This window comes from Petromyzon marinus, chromosome 13 (assembly GCF_048934315.1).
Source record: "Petromyzon marinus isolate PM22_M1 ecotype Great Lakes invasive population chromosome 13, UKy_Petmar_22M1.pri1.0, whole genome shotgun sequence".
Taxonomy (NCBI): Eukaryota; Metazoa; Chordata; class Hyperoartia; order Petromyzontiformes; family Petromyzontidae; genus Petromyzon; species Petromyzon marinus.
The window spans coordinates 2,481,517-2,503,268 of record NC_133679.1 but is presented as its reverse complement, the minus strand read 5'-3'; the positions used below and the strand labels follow the sequence as shown (position 1 = coordinate 2,503,268).

At 44.8% G+C, this 21,752-nt stretch overlaps 1 protein-coding gene across 2 annotated transcripts; it reads left to right on the top strand.

Annotated features, from left to right (window-relative positions):
* The first annotated feature begins 2,970 nt into the window (after positions 1 to 2,970).
* On the top strand, positions 2,971 to 21,293 carry LOC116942207 (uncharacterized). 2 transcript variants are annotated; one of them, XM_032953893.2, is made up of 7 exons: positions 2,971 to 3,081; positions 6,916 to 7,910; positions 11,415 to 11,698; positions 13,748 to 13,892; positions 14,433 to 14,597; positions 16,731 to 16,932; positions 17,117 to 21,293. In XM_032953893.2, exons 2-7 carry the CDS (start codon positions 7,622 to 7,624, stop codon positions 19,287 to 19,289), a joined length of 3,258 nt encoding a protein of 1,085 aa, XP_032809784.1. In that variant the 5' UTR covers positions 2,971 to 3,081; positions 6,916 to 7,621; the 3' UTR covers positions 19,290 to 21,293. The 2 variants fall into 2 exon arrangements, with proteins under 2 accessions (XP_032809784.1, XP_032809785.1); XM_032953894.2 differs by lacking the exon at positions 2,971 to 3,081 and adding an exon at positions 4,317 to 4,798.
* The last annotated feature ends 459 nt before the right edge of the window (positions 21,294 to 21,752 follow it).

Below are 21,752 nucleotides of genomic sequence, written 5' to 3'. Positions count from 1 at the left end.
AGATGTGTTTGAGGACGCAAATTTGTTAACCTCATTTACCCTCCGCGGTCGTACGTCTTATTTACGTATTGGGCGTCTGTCACGAGTTGACACATAAGCAAATAAATTGCTGGACACAGCTGCCCCAGAGACATGGCGATCGGCCATTTTGCTGTGGTCCATTCGCAATGGAATGTCTGAAAATAAGATAGCTCGTCCTTTCACGGACAGAAACGCAAATGAATTAAACACAGATTATTATCAAGCTAGCCGGGCAAACAATTTGAACAAGTCAATAGCTAGTTTGGACCACACGATTACAGCAATGCGATGTTTCAACACTTCATTCTCATTGCTAACGAAGATAAATTATGCAATATTCCCGGAGTTGAATCGTCATTCATACTAAATATAATACAATATCAGGATATCCATTCTCAATACTTAAATAAAGTAAACAATTTATCTAACTGGAAATATATAGAATGTCTGGTAAAATCATAAGACGGTAAAACCAAAATAAGCTGCAATTCGGGATAAGCCAGACAGGCTACCCAAAACAAAGAAAATAAAAATCCCAAGAGCAATGGCTGGGACACTATTTTAACTTCATACAAAAACTGTGTTCATATTGGATCATCTTTACGAGGTGCTTGCAATGTTAGTAGGAAAGCGTTATTGCAAAACAGAAACCCAGCTCGTATGATTATGGGCAGACCACAGCTCATGCCATCTGAAATAACTACTGTTCTAAAAAAAAAACACCGAGACAGAATGACTTGACAGAATTCCAGCTGGAAAAAATAAAACCTCCCCCTAGACATAACTGGCCAAAAACTCTGCACGGAGACAGGCGTGGCTCTTGCTCACCGCGGATGTTGTGTGGGGGCCACCATAACAGCGATAACCAAAAAACTGTGTTTTTTATTTTACCAGGTAAGGCCCGCTGAGCTATTGTAGATCTTTTTCAGAAGCGACCTGGCTGTCGCAAATTATAGCTCAACGAAGTGGCTTATCACGTGGAAATCTACAGCAGCTAAATACTACAAGTGCATGTTGATTCTAAATGTGAAGGCAAAAACCGGAAGATCCGGAGAAAAATCCACGCGGCCACGCAAATTCCAAATATACAGCAGGCGTCAGGGTTGGGATCGAACTCCACGCCCTCCTGTATACCAGGCGAGGTAGTTAACATCTCGCCACCGTGGCACCTGAAGTCACGAAGGAAAAGTGAACTTCGGTGCGCCAAAGAGACATGTGGTGCTGCATGCGCCCAACCCACTACCCAGATTGATTAATGCATGGCCTCGGATTTTGAGCGCACGTCCAAAAAATTTTAAAACACGTGTTTAGAGTATTTCGCCACTATACGTTTCCACATGATAAGCCACTTCGTTGAGCGATCATTTGTCGACCAGGTCGCTTCTGAAAAAGAGCTGTATAGCTTAGTGGGCCTTGCCTGGTAAAAGAAAACAGTTTTGAGTTTAGTTTATGAACTGCTTTATAATGTTTAACACGTAGGCTTTCGCGACCAATATTATCCATAATAGTTTTTTTGGGTTAGATCACGTAAATGTGTCGTTAAACCCGCCACCACCCGACACAGCCAACTAGTAAGGGTTGTCACGTAAACAGAACACGTCAGTTCGTCATTAGTGCAGCACACCGGTGTGTTGGAAGAGTCAAGCCACAACATTTACAATCTGAGTACGACGTTTCGCCAGTAATTACGGTAAAGTCACGTAGGTAAAATAAATGAAAACTAAATTAAATCACGACGTTTCGGAGGCAACACAAGCTTCCGTCCTCAGGTGGAAACCGTCACAGCAATTTTGCTGTATCAAGTGCCACTTGATACAGCAAAATTGGTGTATAATTGCTGTATAATGTTTGGATCTCAATCCTGCAGCACTGATTTGGTGTATTTCCACCAGTTGTGGTGACATTAAACACTTTTTTGTTCATTTTATAATTGATTTAGCTCTTGGTATATCACATTTAAACACTAGAACTAAAATAACCAAGGTAAATAACTACAGGGTTATTGGCATGGAATAATGGGTGGTGGTAAAACAGGATGTACAGTATTTATCAACGTTTATCCGGCTAGGTGGCTGTTGTTGTTGGGAATTGCATCAGCCCATCATCGCTCCCACCGAGGTCGATAAGCTTTGTACCACTTTGTCAAGTCCTGTGGATTGACTTACCCCTGCTATAAGAATGTGACATTTCCTCCACTGGCTGAGGGCAGTAAACAGGAAATACCCACCACAAAAATGCTCATATTTGCACAGAAAGTCACTGACTTTTATAATGGGTAAAGCAATAAAGGTGAGGAAATTAATTAAAAAATAACTGTGGGCGCCCCCCCACAACCTTAACCCGGCTCTGCCTTGAATTAATAACGAAGGGCAGTGGCCTGCAGTTGCTTGGGCCTCCTCCTAACGTGGAATTCTACATAGGGAAGCTTATGGTCGGCTTAAGCTTTGGGGGCCGGGCCAGAAAAAAATTCCCAAAGGTTTCCCACGCGAAATAGAATAAGTCAAAGAGGGGAAAAAAAATCTACATGAATGAATCTGCTTGTGATAGGAATCTTCTGCGGGGGTTATTATTCGCTTAGGAATGTTACGCAATTGGCCACAGAAGTCCCTTCTGGACCCGCTCGACCAACCACTCAGTTGAAGGGGGGCGGGGTCAGCGAGTGCATGACGTCGACTATTAACCACAATTCGCGTTATTTGAAGCGACGCCCATATCGTGGAATGACGTCAGCATCTCCTTCCTCCGGGGTTACGTCATCGCCCCTTTTTTTTCCCCCTTTGCCGCGTTTACTCTTGACGTCACACATCCCGCGAGGTTCTGAGGGTAGCCCTGCCCCGCACGTGACGTCACCACGCGAGGTGGTGGTGGGGGGGGGCGGTTGGGAGTGGGCGGGGACGTCACGACGCGAAGTGTGGTGAGGGGTGGTGGTGTGAGTGGGCGGAAACGTCACAAGGCGGAGCAGTGGGGGCGGGGCGAGTGGGCGGTGACGTCACGAGGAGGGAGGGGGTCGACGCCGTCGCGCGCTGTTACCGATCTCACCGAATGCGGCCGCGTCTCACCGTGAGTACAAAACCCCATCGCTTCGCCTCTTTCCCTCCGTAATAAACGTCTTATACGCCCCATCTCACGATGTGGGTTGACAGCGCCGTTGCCGTAGGCGGGTTTTTCACACCCCCCCCCCCTCGCGATTTAAAAAGCGGCGACAGTAAACCGGCCGTTTGGTGCCGCGAGGCGGCGAGACAACAAAGGAGGAGTGGGGGGGAGAGCCGGCGCGGCAGCTCCGCGTTCAGCGCGCACCCCCTTCCCCGCGCCCTCCTCCGTCCCTCAAAACCCCACGATCGATTTACGCGCAGCGCGAGCTTCCCCTCATCGCCGATGTAAGAGGTGGTGGTGGTGGGGGGCCGCGGCCGTCTCATCATTGTCCCGACAGCCGCTGGTGTTTTGAGCGGGACGGGTGGGAGGCGGGCGGGCGGGGTGTCCCGGCCCCGTGGGTGACGTGTTCCGCGAGGGGAGAGAGATCTTCACGGTTCGGGACGTGGCAACTATACCGCTACGGGAAATTTAGACGCTTTCACCGCGGCGTCGCCGTCTCAAAAGTCTCCGGATCCCTCCGTCGCCCCCGCCGTAATTGCCAAGGTCCCCTCACTCCCCGTGCCGCGGATCGCGAAAGCCGTGAGAGCGCGCCGCGCGCTTGGCGGCCGCGTTGCTGCGCGAGCTTCGCACGTGACGCGGCACGAGCCAATCCGGGCGCGCGGGAAGCCGAGCCGCTGCCATCCATTAAGAGACAAAGATTCTCGCCCACTCTCCTCCGTCACCACCGCCACCACCGTGTTGGCCTTACAACAAAAGACTGTTGGGACAAGTGCTTGTTAGCGAGTCGCGCTTTTGAAGGCCGGCACGACGACAAGGGGGTGGGTGGCCAGCAATCACGCTCGACCGCCTTTAGTCACCCCCAGCGGCGATGTTTACACTCTCGCAGCGGCTACTCATTTGAGGCTGAGTCGACCAAGGGGAGGAAAGCTTAGGACCGGTTCAGATATTCGTCGCTCGCGTCGGTGGTATTAGACCGTGAGCAGGAATTGAACTCTGGTCACGACAGACAACACACAACGCGCGGCCCGCACTGCGCATGCGCGCGCCGACGCGACGGCAGGAGGGCGGAGATTTTCCATGTGGGCGGTGCCGAAGGGAGGAGGGGAGGTGTGAGGGCGGGGCTTAACGCGTTCGTGGGCGTGTCCTAGTGCGGTATTGGCCCCACCCCCCGGCGCGAGCGTGGCGAGTCTCGAGTGGGCGGGGTTTGTGCGTGACGCGTCTCGCGCGTTAAGAAGCCGGCGTGGAGCGGATTCGCAACAAAAAAATTCACCGGCCGCGTCGTGTGACGAAGCCGAGCCGAGTTGGGGGTGGTGGTGTTGGTGGTGGGGGTTTTTTTTATTAACGGTGTCCGTGTAGGAGGGGGAACTTAAGTTCCGGCTGCGCTGCTGGACGTTCTCGCTTGGTGGTATTGTTGGGTTACGTCCGCGGTACATTTTTTTAGAAGGGTGCGGAGAGGGGGGGGAGAAGGTGGTAGTGGAGCTCAGATCGGGAGCGCCGCCGCCGTCGCAGTACTGCCACTCTGCGACCGTCCGAGTCGAGTGCGCGCGGGCCCTCGCGGGTTTTGTCCCCGTGGCTGCCTCTGCCGCAGCTGCCGCGCGTGTGTGGGCCGCCGGCTTGTGGTTGGCCTCACTCCCTGTAACACGTCGACAGCGTTTGCGCGCAGGGGCGCCGCCGTCTCTGGCTGGTAAGACAACCGGCTCGCTCGCTCGCTAATGACATTGCGACATTCTGTACAGGGCGTTCGTGCGGCGGGTGGGGGCGGCGGCGGCACTTTGGTTTGACCTGCGCGCCGCTGGAGAGGATAACGCGGTGTCATGTACGTTACGTGAATGTTACGCCGATCGGAATGTCCGCGTTATTTTGTTGACTGTATTATTGTTTGTTTTTTTTAAAACCCAATATTGTCTCACTCGTCGGCGTCACGGCACGAGGTTTGTGCGCGTGGTGTTGACTGCCGCAGAGAGAGTGGAGAGGGGGCCCCCTGTGTGCGTGTGTGCGCGCGTCTGCCGTGTACGTCAGTGGAGCGATTACATCAGTGTTAATTTAAGAAACACCTAACCCTAATTAGCTACGTTCCTTTGTACTGATGTACGCTGCTGATTCACGCGGGGGCTGGCGCAACAACATCGTATGTTAACATGTATACTGTGAATCCTTCATCTGTGCTGAGTAAATGCGGTTTTAGGGTGGTAGACGAATGTACCGGTTTAATAGGAGTAATCTACGGGATTATCAATTATTATCGCTGACTTTATGACGTGCCAATTAGCCTAGTTATGATATGCTTGACCTCGTTGCATATCTCATGACGAAGTATTAAACGAAACTATGTTAGGGGAATTCCGAAAATAACGCGAGTTACGTTTAAAAAAAGAAACCTGATGATTCTCTCGTATGACGTTAAAGGCAAATGTAACTGATATTTATAGCCGTAAAGCGGGTAAAACCCCGCTTGGCAGTGTTAATCTTCGTAGTCGGTTTATCCGTGGGCATCTTCTACGTGAGCGGGTGGTGGGGGGGGGGGACCTTGGGTTTGTTGCGCTGCGTTCCATTGCAATGGGCGAGCTAGCGAGCTAGCGAGCGAGCTAGCCAGCCATGCGCGTCGCGGCCGTGTCGTTGACCTGCCGCGCGTTGCCGCCTCCAGCTGTCCCCTCTGATCGGGTGTCGGGCCCGCGCCGTGAACAAACCCCCCCGCCACCAAACCTTTTCTCAGAGACCAAGACCTATTTATTTACTCCTGCCACTGCAGTCGTAATGCGGGGGCAGAGCGCTCATAGACACGCACACAGTTGCTCCCGCAAATGTGGGCCATTGCAATCTCTCCGATACATACACACCCCCAATCTCATCCATAATCCCCCCCCACACACACACACTATCTTTAACCCCAAAATGACCTAACCAACCCTAAATGATAACTGTACCCCTAAACCATTAATTGTACAAAACTCAAATTATCAGTATCCCTTCAAATCTCATTATCTGAAAAACAACTAATATTACGATTTATAATTGTCTTTGTATGGTTATGTCGTATAATTGTATCAATTTAAGTGCTGTAGGATTAACGCAACACACCTGTGTGCTGAAGCAGTAATACATTTGGAACTTTTGATTTGCATGTCACTGTTATTAATTTGGCTGTGTCGGGTGGAGGAGGCTGTATAACCAAAAATGTTTTACACGAACTAACCCCAAAAAACAATTATGAATCATGAACACCAAGGTCTGTGATTGAACGAAAGTATGGTTTATAATTGGATTCAAATCTGTGGGGAAAGTATTTGCCAGAGGCTCCACCGTCTCCCAACATCTACAGAGACAGTAGAGTCACTTCCTTTTGCAAACTTCTTCGCTGTATGGGGAAGTCTTGAGCCAAAACTACGTGCTGTATATTTTAGCTTTCATACTGTTTGTACATACTCGTCCTTTTTGTTGTTGTTCAGCTCGGCTTTTAATATATTTACATGTGAGTGGCATTTCTTATGTATTTAACGCTATTAGGGCAAAGCAGATTGTTAATTCTCTGGCATTTTAACGAACATGGGCAGTGGGATTTGGCAAGGTTGTGTTAGTTGATCCACTTTTCTTTTAAAATATATTTTTTTATATATATACTGCAGTAACTTTGTTGTTTTATTCCAAATGAAAGTGAGATGCATTTAAACTGAAAATGGGCTTGCGCGTGCGGTTAACAGATGGCAGGCAGCTGACTTGAGTGTCCGTAACTATGTGATGCGCTGTTTTATTGTGGCTAAGATTTGTCTTACTTCTACACCCCCCCCCTGTTTTGTTTTTCAGAACCCACACATGTACCATGGATGATAGCTTTGAATGCGAATGTGGTGAGCTGGAGCCACCGGATCACTTGTAGTGCACCTGTGAAGAAATAACATTTGAAATCCTCAAGCTTGAAACACCTGTAGAATTCTTGCACATCCATCCTTTCGTCACCATTTGTCCACTCACGGGCATGTGCTCTAATTTCTCAGTCAGTTTTAGGACCCACTCAGGAACAGATGTGTGAGAAAACTGGCCATATTTTTGTTAAAAGTGTACTTTTGCGTTTTTATGCTTTCATTACTTGGTGAAAATAACAGGGCTGCAACCTAGGCAGTGCAGGAAAAGCTCACTTCAGATGATTAGTTTCGCAATTTCTTTAAATAGCTGTACCTCAGGCTTATTTTCAATGGTCTTGTTGAAGGCGGTTAACTTTATGAAACAGCTCTAAGTTTTCAAGCACACAAGCTAAAATAGAGAGAAGCTTGTTTCGGCAAGGTGGGTCATTAATCAAAGTATTCCAACGTCACTTGACCATCTTATAATAATAGGAAGCAGACATTTTTTTTAAAATTATCACTTACTGGATATTTTGTGATAGTTGGAGAAAAAATTGAATTGGATATTTCTTTTGTCGTCGAATTTGGAAAACCTTTGGACACGATTGGCTTTCTTGGCTGTGCTTTACGCGCGACGCTTGTTGACTGGTGAAGGGTCCTGCCAGATCATGGCGGAGAAGTTCAATAGTCTGCAGAATCTCCACGGGTTTGAGTTGGGTCCCCGCTATGTGGACCTGAAACCACTTGGCTTTGGCGGCAATGGGCTGGTGTTCTCGGCTGTGGACAGTGACTGCGACAAGCGTGTGGCTATCAAGAAGCTGGTGTTAAGCGGACCGCATAGTCTCAAGCACGCGTTGCGTGAAATCAAGATCATCCGTCGCTTGGACCATGACAACATTGTCAGGGTGTTCGAGGTGCTGGGCCCTGCTGGACAGCGCCTTCCCCTTGGCCAGGCTGGTAAGAGTTAATTCTTAATGTCATTTTTGATCATCAGTATTCAATTGAATGTTTTATTTTCACCTTAAGGTTTTCAAACTGAGCTTTTCACTTATAATATGCGAGAGTCTGTCCATATCAGGTCGTCCAACCTTTTTTTAAAATACATACTGTGCAGATAAGTAAATTATATGAATGGCTACAATTAATGTTAGCTAACTAAAGGAAGAAAGCAAAATAATTGAAAACAAATTATTTGGAAATTTCCCATACAAAATGTCAATAACGGTAGTAATTTAATCCTCACTAACGACAGACTCATAAAATTTACAGACATTAATTTGTCACCACAGCCTCTGAACCTGCCCGGTTGTTTTTTGGGGGTGGAGTGTAGTTATGATATTTCTACAGATTTTAGATAGGTGGAGAGGCTGGTTTACTATTGTACATTGTTTAAAGATGATCTGAAAAGTAAAAATCAGCAGGAACTATCAGTGAGCACACAATGTGTACCCCTTAAATCTGTGCTATTTTTCCCACTTATGGATATTTTTTTTTCTATTCCTTTGACTAAAAATAACTGGTGGTGACATCCAAAGCTCATCTTGAGATGGTAAATGGACCCTTGAAATTCCTGCGGTGACATCTCGCTGTACAGCCAAGTGAAAGTCAATTGAGTATTTTGAGAAAATTACACTTCCAGAGGGCATGTTCATATGATTCTGGCTGTAAAAATTTTTGATGGTTTACTCCTAGCTTTGCAGGACATGGAGAGGTGTTTGTGTCAAACTTGAATGGCAATGCTTGGTAAGCATTAGTATATAAATCACGTTACAAAATATGCAAGGTATCCAAGAGCTGTTAACCATGACTAATCTGCCTATACAAATTACCATTTAGTACTTCTGGTGGTAATGCATATTTAACGGTTTCAAAATCTACTTATAATTGGATGAATCATGCATAGACATAAGCATGGAAAAAAGCACAGAAAAATCACGAACAATACATATGTAGCGGTGGTTATGTATAAGGAAAGAAGCCTAAAGATTTATTTAGACATTTCTGCATGTGCTGTATGTCAATCCAGAATTCTACATGTGTTTTGCCCATCCACGTTTTCGCTGTTAGCCTCGGTCTCCATTCAGCATCTTCTGAAAAATGTTCATGGGCCTTAAGGGCAGTGCATGTTTGTAAAAATACACAATCAGACCAATGCACTTTCAAGATATAATGTGTATATGTGATATGCATATGATATTTTTAGAGGTTTTCCTTTGTGGCGAAGGTGCTAAAACGAGTGAACGATATTGTATTTTAACATGGAGGCTTTCGCGACCAATACCTTTACATGTGAAGAGCTTGCAATTGACGTCATTATATCTACCCCTCTATTTAAGGAATTAAACAGGAGGATGTATCCACAAGTCTGGCTGTCGCCTGATGAAGCTTGTTGTAATTGCTGGCGAAACGTCCTACTCAGATTGTAAATGTTGTGGATTTGCTCTTCAACACACCGTTGTGCAGAACTTGTAACGAATTGGCATTTTCTGTTTACGTGACGAACCTTACTAATTGGCTGTCGGGTACTGGTGGGTTTAACGATACTTTTATATTTCTGTGATCTAACCCAAAAACCTATATTTTGAACAATATTGTAGCATTTTAAGATTGTAAAATGTTGAACTTTTCGCTTTTATTCACACTTTAGAAATGCTCTGCTCAAAGACAGAGTTACTATTGTTGGTGGCTTAACAGCCAGTGGCGTGACTTGCACAACCCATGATTGAATTTAAATCGTCTGGCTAGAACATTTCCAAGTTAGAGACGGACTGAGGCATAGACTTTTTCTATCCCAGTGTTATCTGTCCTGAGACTTAGCATAGGGCAGGTTTTTTTAAAGGCCACCCCACCCAGCAAAAATAAAATCAGCTCGTTAGAAAGTGGTGGCGACACAGACGGAGAATGTGCACCTTAAAAAATACACATTAACAAGCAATCTCTTATCAAAAGGCATGAGTCCAGATAAAGTATCATTGTACTTTAGTAAAATATTGGCGCTACTTTGCATCACCAATTGTTTTATGTACATCTGTCCTCTTTTGAGGCTAGTTGTGATGACCTGCGAAGCATGTATTGCGCATGCTGTGCAGATTACAGAACATTTAGTACAGGCTGTTGTACCAACCCGAAAATCCCAGGTGTGACACCGATGTTTTCCCTAATTATAACGGTGTGGACTATTTGTCTTTTTCAAGGGCGGTATCTTTAGTGTATGCCACCCACTGCTTTCTCAATATCATAACTTGTGAACGGAAATTTCATTGATCTTGTTTTAAAAGGCTAGGATACGCTGTCTTGAGCGGACTGGTCAGTGAAGTGGGATGTTGCAATTGTGCGTGTCCTTGAAAACGTTGTAATGTTGACCCCAGTGTGGATGTAGTGTGTGACCGGTGGGGCAGGGCTAATTACATTACTGGATCCTCTGTATTAAGACTGCTTAAAGGTTCCCTGTGTGTTCATGTGTTGTGTATAAAGGGCATCAGCTTGTCGATGCTTGCGCTCGATCAGTGAATAACATTGTCCCAACAGATTTTGGTGTGCTAGGAATGTGGGACTGAATATTTTGGCCATATTAATGTGGTCTAGTTTAGGTGGTATGAGCAATATTTTACATGCATGGCAGGTACCTTTGGCAATGCAATATTTGACTTGATTTGTAATGAAATTCCTGAGGGAGGGGTGGGTGGAGAATACAACGATGTTGGAAATTTTTAATAAAATTTTTTAATTACAGTGGTTAAATTGAAAGTAATTTTGCTTAATTGCTTTTTAAACAAGGCAATACTGTGCGATTTTTATTTTAAAATCACCAACTAGTTCTTTGTAAACTGCATTGGTGGTCTGTCTAAATTGCAGTATTTTAGTCCAGACTTTAATTCCACCAATAAATACATGGTTCAGTATACATTCAAGTTTTAATGTATTTGGTGCATGCTACACGGCATGATTAACACGTGTAATAAGGATCCCAAATAACTTTTTTTATAAATGTAACATCTGATGCATCGCGTCAAATGTTAATGAAATCACCCAAAATGCGCCCAATCTCGTCAGATCTTGGAAGCTAAGCATGCTTGAGCCTTTGATAGCGCTTGGATAAGCTAACGCCACAAACGAATAGGTTGATAGAGGACTTGCAGGGCTACCTTGTGACCAGCAGAGGGCAGTGCAGAAAAATCCATTGTACTCTACATCTCTGCTTACACGTCTGTGCTCCCTGCCTTCGCCAGTCCGCACTGACCGGCATGCTTAGGTATGGTCAAATAACCTTCATGATCTGCACAGGTGTCGGGAGGCCCTCATCCAGCAGTGGAGTGTTAGTGCTGTCTCCTCAAACCAAATCTTGGAGGGAGCTAAGCTATTGCTTCTTACTTGCTAAGAGTTGGCCCACCTGCACGCACGGCGCAACTCCGTTGTAAGCGTTCCCCCATTGTCTTGGCGCGCGCGTGCGACTGTGTGCAGGCATTGGCACATCGGCACTGGCGGAGCTGGAGTGTGTGTACATCGTGCAAGACTACCTGGAGACGGACCTTGCCCGTGTGCTGGAGCAGGGCAGCGCCCTGTCGGAGGAGCACGCGCGCCTCTTTATGTACCAGCTGCTCCGCGGACTCAAGTACATCCACTCGGCCAACGTGCTGCACCGTGACCTCAAGCCGGCCAACCTGTTCATTAACACCGAGGAGCTGCTCCTTAAGATCGGCGACTTTGGGCTTGCGCGCATCCTCGATCCACACTACTCGCACAAGGTAATAATAATTTAGAACCTATCATGAAGTAAGGTGCTATGTTTTACAAACAGGGAGCAATGTTGCTATAATTTAATCCCAATCGGGTAATTTGTGGATCATTTATTTTATTTGGTAAATTTGGGCCATGACTGGCATGCAACGGCCTGCTCCTTTTGAATCACGCCAGGGGATATTTATTGTCCACAATGCAGCAGATTGCACACATTTTATCGTTGGGCGGCCTACAGGGTAAAGATGTGCAAGTTTTCTTGGAATGCATATATGCACGTGTATAAACGGACAAAAATCTCCCGTATAGTACTTGACTGACTGTTGGCGCAAGTGCTGTTTATAGTAAGCACCTATGTAGGCTGGCGTGGCACACAAGGGGGTGGTTTGAGCAGCACTATGCTCCTGCCAATCTTTGTTTCCCCAGTGCTGATGTATACACACTACACCAAGTACTCGTTTAAGGCTGAGCTGGCCTAAGGGAGGCCAGGATCGGTTGAGATATTCACTACCGATATTGGCCGTGGCCAGGAATAGAACTTGGGTAACCAGATCCGTATCACGGTGCGCTAACCACTGAGCTATAATATTCACACACACACGCAACATGAATCATTCAGTTAATCTTTGAAGATGCTGAAACGTTTGTCAGTGAAGCAAGAATACGTGTGAAACGGACTAGAAATATGTGCGTACTGATTATAGTGGCATATAAAATCACCTGCACAAGGACACGAAACTTCTAATGCGCATATCGATGACATGCACATTAGTCACAGAATAGCTTGGTTTGTTAGCAGAGCTAACGAATATAATTTTCAGCGAGCTTATGAACAGAGAAATGAGCAAAAACACATACACTCATGCACTCATACAAATAGCCCCATAATACCCATACAGACTGTTGGGGCAAATGCTCTTATCAAGCATTATTTAAGGCCAGAAAGTCTTGAGACATTAGTGTGGTGAGTACCACACCCAGTGCCAATATTTGCTTACTCGTGTACAGTTGAGCTGACCTGTGGTGAGGCCCAAGACAAGACATGTTCAGTTATCCACGACCTTAAATCAAATTTAAGGTCACCATGCTCGCCACAATCTGCCAATCCCTGCACTACCGTGCGGCACACTTGCACACACCCACTAACAATGACCTTGGCTTACAATTCGTGCTGCATGATCAAGCCATTACATTGGCACCCACTGATTGATGGCATTTTGTCCAGATCATGTGAGTATTTCAGAGCTACTCGCATAATCCAACCTGGCAGGCCATCAAAACAAGAAAATGTATGCCGTTTTCAAAAATTCTAGAAAATGGACACGGAGTGCAAACAGAGAAATTAGAGTTCAAATTAGCCTAAATTCTCACTGGAAAAAAAAAACACAGATGGTCAGATGTCTCTCTGCAAACGGTGCTTTACATTTGATGCATAAAGCCATTGGTATAGCCTTTCACAATTACCTTTCTCACCTTATGCTTACGTGCTCTTTCCATGCTGATACAGTTTCCGTTCCGAGGTTTCCGTTGATAGAAAAGCTGGACATGTGATAGCGTGCAGGTTACAGCTTGTTTTTTTTGTAGGTGTGTGCTGGGATTAAAGTTGCCTGGTACTTTTTTGTATTGTTGAGATGCGCTACAGATAGTGTGTGTGTCCGTCATGGTATAAGTTTCACGTTTGTCCCCAAGGCACCAAGTGGTACAGGAAGGATTTTGTGTGGGTATCAAGTGCCTCGAATGTTATGTTTTTTATTTACTTGGACCATTGCTATGAAGCAACAATCCGTTTTCACGTTATTTTTAAACCACATTGAAACTGATTATTTATTTCCAAATTTAATTGAGGAATTTTCTAGGAAAGGATGAACTGAAATGGATCCACTTTCATTTAAATCTTATAATTGCTTGCTTAACCGAGACCAATTTGTCTTTCAAAGTTATGCACGCTGGGTTTGTTGTAAGTGTGCATATGGATAAGATCGTATTTAGATAAAAAAAAATCACTATTACATTTTCAAGCAGTGCTTAATTTAGATGTTTTTCTGTGTTTGTCCCAGGGCTACCTTTCTGAGGGGTTGGTGACCAAGTGGTATCGCTCACCACGCCTCCTCCTGTCCCCTAACAACTACACTAAGGCCATCGACATGTGGGCCGCCGGATGTATATTTGCTGAGATGCTCTCAGGAAAGACCCTCTTTGCCGGTAAGTGTTTAAAAAAAATATATATCAGGGTTCAAATTGAGCCTTGAGTGACTCATGATATGGAGTAAGATTTTAAATGTATTTACAGGGTGCTTCAAAAATGTTTTAACACTTCTGAGAATTTCCAACAATACCACAAGAAATGTGCTGCTGCCTCCGGGCTCTGGAGACCATCTGGAGAAGATTCCAGGCGTGCTTTGACAACGATGGCGAATAAGTGCAGACTCTTTGACTTTTGAAGCTATTAACATTACATTTGTTATCATGTTACATTGTATTATCCGTTCTTTTGCCATTAAAAACGATAGGCCCATGTAAGTGTTAACATTTTATTGATATACCCTGGATATTAAACTATTACGAATAAGTTAAGATATGTGGTAATTGTGTGTGCTTCAAGGCACTCACCCTGACAACCTCTGCATCTCAAAGGCTGCTTTCAATTGCAGCAAAATTGGATCCAATCCAAATATTTCAGTGGGGTGTGCTTCTGACATGAAACTTTATACCCCTTTGAAATTGTTGGTCACCTGTTCTCAGGAGCGCACGAGCTGGAGCAGATGCAGCTGATATTACAGACGATTCCCGTAATGCGCGATGAGGATCACCAGGAGCTGCTCAACGTCATCCCGGTGTTTGTGGACAAGGAGCGCCGTGAACCCCCCAAGCCGCTTGCCTTGCTACTGCCCAATGTCAGCAAGGAGGGTGAGTGTCAGTCCTTAGGAGGCCACCCAGATCAAGAGGGCCTCTGCTGATCTGTAGCAGTGCGCTCATCCGTAGAGATTCTGAAACTGTCTTATGCATACCTCATGCATATTTCATTGGAGTGTGCTTGGACAATTTGTAGCGTGGATTGTGTAATTCTCATTAGTACCAGTTAAGATATCATTCGCAGCTCATGTTAGCTCTGGCCGGAAATTGAATTGGGGTCTCCGGGTTCATAACGCAGTGTGGTAGCTACTGCGCTACCACTCAGCTCCCTCAATAGTCATACATATTATTTGGAACATGAAGCAACCACCACTGCAAAGTATCCTACATTTGTAATCACAACATTTTGTAATTCAATCAAAAGGTTACCTTCTCCCAGGCAATGTTCAAGGTTGCAAGTTGCCTTGGCTGTATTTCATGATACCATATTTGTAATGGTTGATCCTCCCACACTCAACAGACCTCGGTGGCAGTGACTTTTACATGTTTCCACAGTTATATAATCACTTGTGGAATGGTACATTTTGTCGCGTCGTGAGTATAAAATGTTATTTTGGGCAAATGGAAGCCTTGAACCATTGGTGAACCCGAGTGCTGGCACTTCAGATGTGCTATGAACAAAAATAACTTGTGCAGGTCATTGACTTTACGACCCCCTTAATGGTAGTCATTGTCATAAAAGAACCTTGAACACACCTGGCAACATTTAGTCTAGTTTGTTTATGTACCATAAGGCTGTTTACATATTTGATCAAATATTGATATCACGTTTAAGGTTGTTTATCCACAGTCCAAGGTGCAGCACCAATGCTTTGTTTAGTTGTAAGTGATACAGTTTACAGTGTAAAATCAGCTTGTCTTGTCAAATCGGTTGCATTTCATAATAAAGGTCATGAGAATTGTAAATGAAACAATCGTTGCAGATGCTGCAACCCCTTATTCAGAGATGCAGTCACACATCAAAAAACTTTTAAAGGTGTACCGGCATTCTATAACTTTTAACAATGTTGCTTTTGCTGCCCACGTTATAGTCTTGTGGTTTCTTAGAAAAGCAATAGGGTACACGACTTCCAATTAATTATTCGCTGGGATTAGAGAAGTAATGGAATAATTTTTGAAAGTACACTGCCAATTAACAACCACTGCATTTATGTAGAATACGACTAAATTGGTTGTCATGACACAGTACTACATAGCGTCACATAAATCACATGGAGGTGTTTCAATTGTCATAAATGGTATGAAGTGGAAGTGTTATTTAAACAGATAGAATTGGTAGTAAAAAAATATATTTAGACTGCCTAGATTTGAGGCATATTGCGAGCTCTTTACTGGTGTAATGACGAATTAACACACTTCTCTTGATGGCACTGGATTGAAAACACTTTCACTTGATATCAGGTGGAGACTCCACTGCAACAGCCCAGAGTCTCCCGCGCATCTCCCTTATATACCAAAACGAGACCACCCTTCCCTTCTCGATCCTTCTCGCTGACTAGACGCTCGCTCCACCGGCAGACTCTACCGTCCTGTTTCGTCACCTGACCACGCTCCCTTCTCGAACATTCTCGTAGCCACCAGTCCCTTCGCACTCACAACTCATACCCCTGTCATTTCCTCCCGTGGCCACTAGTGCATTCGCACCGCACTCACGCTCTATTGTCATTAGACTGGTATATACCGACCGATAAGTGTGAAACCAATTTCACAAAGTGTCACGCATTTCAAGGTTGGGAGGCATTCACGATTTTACACCTGGCAGTAACAGACCAAGCACAGCACTGACCTCAAGCCACCTTACAAAGCGGAAGAAATTATTCGGGGAAAATGGCATGTTACACTTCAGGAAAATATGGGCGCATTGCAGTTTAACCACCATGCTGTACAGGAAATAGTTTTTGAATTGGTAGGTTTCTCCATTTACAGTAAGACATCATGAAAGCTACCATTAATATCATAACTCTTTTTGTAACATTTTAATTGTTTAATTTATTCCTTTGCTGATGAAAGCAATGTGGATAAGATAGTAACGTTAATGATTCTGCTTTGCTATGGAATACATCATTTGGCATTGTGCTGGTGGAAAGCATATATTTAACTCCCTTGTCTTTGTTGTTTCATGCTTAGCTTTGGATTTCCTTCAGCAAATCCTCACCTTCAATCCGATGGACCGCCTGACCGCTGAGCAGGCCCTGGCCCACCCCTACATGAGCCTCTACGCCTTCCCACAAGACGAGCCGGTGGCACGCCAGCCCTTCCACATCGAAGACGAGATCGACGATGCGCTGCTGACAGACGAAAGCCACAGCCAGCAGGCACAGTGGAGCCGGTACGTTTCTCAAACCCAAAGTAGGGTTTAACATTCATGTTCTCAGCAGTCATGACTTTGGTCTTGCGATTGTATCAAAACACCAATTTAATCCCACGGTAATACGATTACCAGCAAGTGATAAAATACACTTTCCTAAGCATTTAAACGAGTTATTTTTTGCCCCCCCGCTCTGTTGTTACAGATACCCAGACAGTACCGACACGGATTGGTACAGCCACGGGGAGCTGGACGTCGCCCAGAAGGACCCTCGAGCAATGGCCTCCAGCTCCTCGGAGGAGGACGGTGTCCAGCTGGACCCGCGCAAGTTTTCCGAGGGCGAGCACGGCAAGTTCAAGGACGGGCGAGGCTCCTCCTGCGCGGCTGCGAACGTCCTATCCTACTCATCGTCATCGTCGCTCGACCAGCTGTGGTCCACCAGCGAGGAGATGCACGACGAGCACCACCATCACCACCACCACCACGAGAACAAGTTCTGCGAGTCAGAGTGCAGCCACTCGTGCGGCTACAAGGCGGGCTCGCCGTACCACCCCGGGAGCGTGGTGCTCAGGGAGAAGGAGGTGCACCACTACTACGAGCCCAAGCTCATCTTGGACCTGTCCAATTGGAAAGAGCAGATCCGCGTGCGGCCTCCGCGGGAGAAGAAGCGAGCGGGGGTGGGCGGCAGCAAGAGCAGCAAGCCCAACAAGTGCGAGCGCAACGGGGCGGTCAAAGCGCAGCTAGCCCAGGAGGGTAAGGACGAGGCTAAGTCTAAAAAGAGTTTCGATCTCGACGCTTTCTTTGCCGACACTATCCGCCTAAGCAGCAGGCAGTTTGATAATCTCGCAGAAAATTCCTACGACAGCGCTTTACCGTCGGGCGATGCCACCAGTGTCTCCGGAGCAAATTCTCTTTGGAAGGAAGGTCAGAATCCATCCGTGAAGCTGGAGCCAGGTGAGTTTGATCGACATCCTTTCAGCTTAGATTCTTGCCCAGATTCTGGCTTGTCCCTTAATGCGCAGCAGGCAGAGGTGGCAGCTGAGTGTAGACACTTGAACACAGTTCGTTTCCTAGACAACTTCTCAAATGTTGAATCTGAACCAGTTAGAGATGGGAAAAAGGAGGAGGTTAAGGCATTTCCTTCGTGTTTGGAAAAGTTAACTGGCAAAACCCCTGAGCAGGAAACTTCGGTCGTCATCAAGGTGGAAGAAAAGATGGATGTGGAGGTAGAATCTAAGCACAAGTGTTTTACCAAGCTTTTACTTGTTGATTCGGAAGCTGTTCAGGAAACGAGAAATGGGGAGAGTCTGGAATATTCTCAGTGTTTGGATGTAATTGTATGTCGGAAAGAAAAAAGATGCCCAAAAAAGTCTTGTTTGAAAAAAGGCCCAAAAAAAGAGGCTTCTGTGAAACCTGGCCTGGATGCAATCAAATTTGCTGTTTCAGGTGTTGAGGATGAGCCTAAGAAATATGATAAATTTATGGAGGCATTAGAAGAATGTCCATTGTTTTTAGACACCATGAAAAAAACTTCAGACACAAAATTAGAATATCATCAAAAATTTTTGCCTTGGGATGATAAAGTTGACAGTTTCCAGGAAATCTCATCCAAGGAGCAGCTAGTTGAAGAGACTAGGCATGTACCTTTTTTTGAAGGCCTAATGAACATATCTGATGAACCTATAAGAGTAAGTACAGAACCTGAAGGAAATAACTTCTGCAGCTGCTTAGAAAAGATATGCAAGACTCCAATATCTCAAAAGTGCTCAATTACAGATGACCTGTTGGAAAATGTGGCTGATGTTGAATACGTGCCCTTCCTGACCAGCTTTTCCGATGCAGATTCCGTTCCTTTAATTGAGGAACGAATGCTAGTTAACGAGTGCTCAAGCTGCCTTGAAAAGTTAATGTGCCGCCAACCTGACACAGAAGATCTCTGTGAACCCCCACTTGAAGATACACACGAGATTCGGCAGTCAGTGGTCCACAGTTTAAGTTTACAAAAGGAGACAGAATTGGTTAAAATGACCAAGGATATAAAGGTAACCATCTCAGAAGGACAGGGGCCCATTCTCCGCAGCGAGGCCACAAAACCGGAGGTGGTCGTGGTCCAGGCACCTCTGGGAAGCGATGCAGGGGAAGAGAGTCGGGCAGGAGAAGGTGGTTGTGGTGGAGCAAAAAGCGTAGCGGGCAGTGGCATCCCTCTGGTTACCGTGGCGAGTCAGGATATGAGACAGGTGGCTCCGCTCAAGTGTCAGGCGCAGGCGCAGGTACAGGCCGGGGGAGGCCTCGCCCCGCTCAACGTGATGGCACTGCCAGAGTCCACCATACCTCATGTGAAAAACCGCAAGGCAGCCAATACGGTTAGCTGCTACTGAGGCGTCATATCCACACAGCCTTAATTTGTACTAACATTTCACCAGCATTGATTCATAGCTTCAAGTGTACATTTTAAAATATTGGTTTGACTTCACTTAAACCTGCATTGCGCGTGCTTTGGTACACGTCAGCAGCGGTGCACGTTTTCTGGAGGCGGTGAGAGTTTAGGGCATGCTCATCAGCGCATCCCCCTGTCTGGGGTGTACCATCTGCCAGTTGAAATGATGCAGCCTCGGTTAATCCAATCGGAATGGGTGCCAGAAACTAGCTGCTCTTTTTTTTCTGGCCCAATATGAAATGGTAAAGCCAAATTGCATTTTTTTTAATGTAATGGTTGTTAAACTTCCACGTATTAAACTCTTAGGAAAGCAATACATAATGATATTGTAAAATGTGAGTTTGAAATTACAACAAAAAGTAAAATTGCAGATGTGACTGTCAGATATATTAGGTTTGGTACTGCAGTAATACCATCTAATGTTTGCACACTTATTGCATTATAAACGATATAATTTATAAACGACAAGCCTTTACAATATATTTATAACATTGAGCTAAGAAAGTAGGCTATATTATTTCCCACTTTTCCACAAGGTTTTACATAAGATTTTAAAATGTTGTGGGTTTTCTGATTTCCATTGATTAGGCCCTTATGGTAAATTGTGTAGCTGAAAACATTTATGAATTAAATATTCTCTGAATTAAAGTGTACCAAATGTAAATGTTTACCATTAATGTTTTCCCATCTAAATTTGTTTTCTTTTCAATTGATAAACCTGTTGGAGGCGGTTTTATTTGTTTAAAGACTTTAATGTGCTCTGAAAGGTACCAGCAGAACAGAGCTTTGGTTATCATTTGGTAGATGTGCAGAGAAGAAGAGTGGTAAATTCTGGTGCATTCAAGTAGCAAATGGCAAAATCCATCCAGGGTCAAACTTCAACAGCATTTTAATAACTGCGTCAGTGTGGGACTGTCACACCACTGCCACACCACCGGGCTAAACCATTTTTTTGTTGTTAAAATAGAGGTATGTCAGTAAAAATAGCTGTCTGAATCTTCCCTTTGTTTTTGTAGTCTTTAAAATGAACCATGTATGTAAGCTGTAGGACGTCAGTAGAATGAGACCTCTACCTCAGATGCTAATGTTGGTTGATGCTCCTCTAGTCCGTAAGTATGATGTTCATATTTAAGTTGCTCTTGTCTATCCATGGCAGTGCATTCAGTCCAACCAGATACAATAAATAAACACATGGCAAAGTTGAAAAGATCTGAATTCAAACTATTTGCTATTTATTGCATTATAGAAATAACTTTATTTATGCAAGAATGTTAAGTTATTAAATAACAAAAACTATGAAGCATTGCACATGCGAGCTGAGCGAGTCTTCATACTTAAGTAACGGTGTGTTTTTCCTGCCTAAAATTTTGGTTTCAAAATGTTTTTTTCTAGACTATGTGAAGTATTGCTCATAACTATGAATCTAAATAAACATTAATTCTGATAACTGCAACAGGTTCCCTGTATCTTAAAAAAAAGTGTTTGCATCTTGATAGAGCTACAGCAGCAAGTGTTGTATGATGAGTAGTGTCCCAACAGTGCGCATGCAAGCAACTCCAGTGTTTTGTACATATGTTAGATCTTTTGGTTTTTTTTTATTTCGCAGCACATTTGAAGATCTATAGTCTTGTCCTTATTTCATGTGTTCTTAAAACAACTAAACAAGACTTGTAGTTTGTGCTTGGTTAAATTATAGGAAAACTGGATAGAAAAAACTCTGAAATTAGATGTTTGAAAACCTTAATTATTTTCAAGAACTTTATCGTCTTATGCAATTAAGGAATACGCATGTCCTTGTTTTGTCAATTTTTAATAATGTATTTTTTTTATCTAAAGGTCTCAATGCTGCATACTTCTAATGCTGTTTGGATTGATGTACTTGGAATCAAACTGAATTACTTTTAAGGCTTGTGTTAAGAACAGTTAAATAAAAAATAATAACATATTTGGCGAGTGTTTTGTCCCCAGCGAAATAGCAGCGTGTTGTGTTTTTCTTGCACCATTGCAGCAGTCGTGCCCAAATGAATGTTCTTCAAACAACGTCATGCATACGGTGTTGTGCAAGTGTCGGGTGGAGTGGTGGCAGAGTGGTTGGCGCACTGCAATTGAAACTGGTGATCTGTCCACTTCCCAGCCACGGCTGACATTGGTGGCGAATGAAATCTGAACAACCCTGAGCTAAAAAGTTGTGAAGTATGGTCAACTGATAGTGTGGGGAGGCCTTCATTCAACAGTGGATTGAAAAAGGACAAAAAAAACAGCATAACCAAATAAGTGTAAACCATATGGAACCCTCACCAGATGGGATGGTCCGATACGCATGCACGGTACTGCAGATAATGGTACAATCCTCAACCCTGGCGACCTCACTTCACTGAATTCGCCGACCTGGCTACATTCGTGA

Coding starts and splice junctions, on each gene's coding strand:
- LOC116942207 (XM_032953893.2), top strand. CDS start 7,622: ATGGCGGAGAAGTTCAATAGTCTGCAGAATCTCCACGGGTTTGAGTTG. Junction 11,699..13,747: donor ATCCACACTACTCGCACAAG/GTAATAATAATT, acceptor TGTTTGTCCCAG/GGCTACCTTTCTGAGGGGTT. Junction 14,598..16,730: donor GCCCAATGTCAGCAAGGAGG/GTGAGTGTCAGT, acceptor TTTCATGCTTAG/CTTTGGATTTCCTTCAGCAA.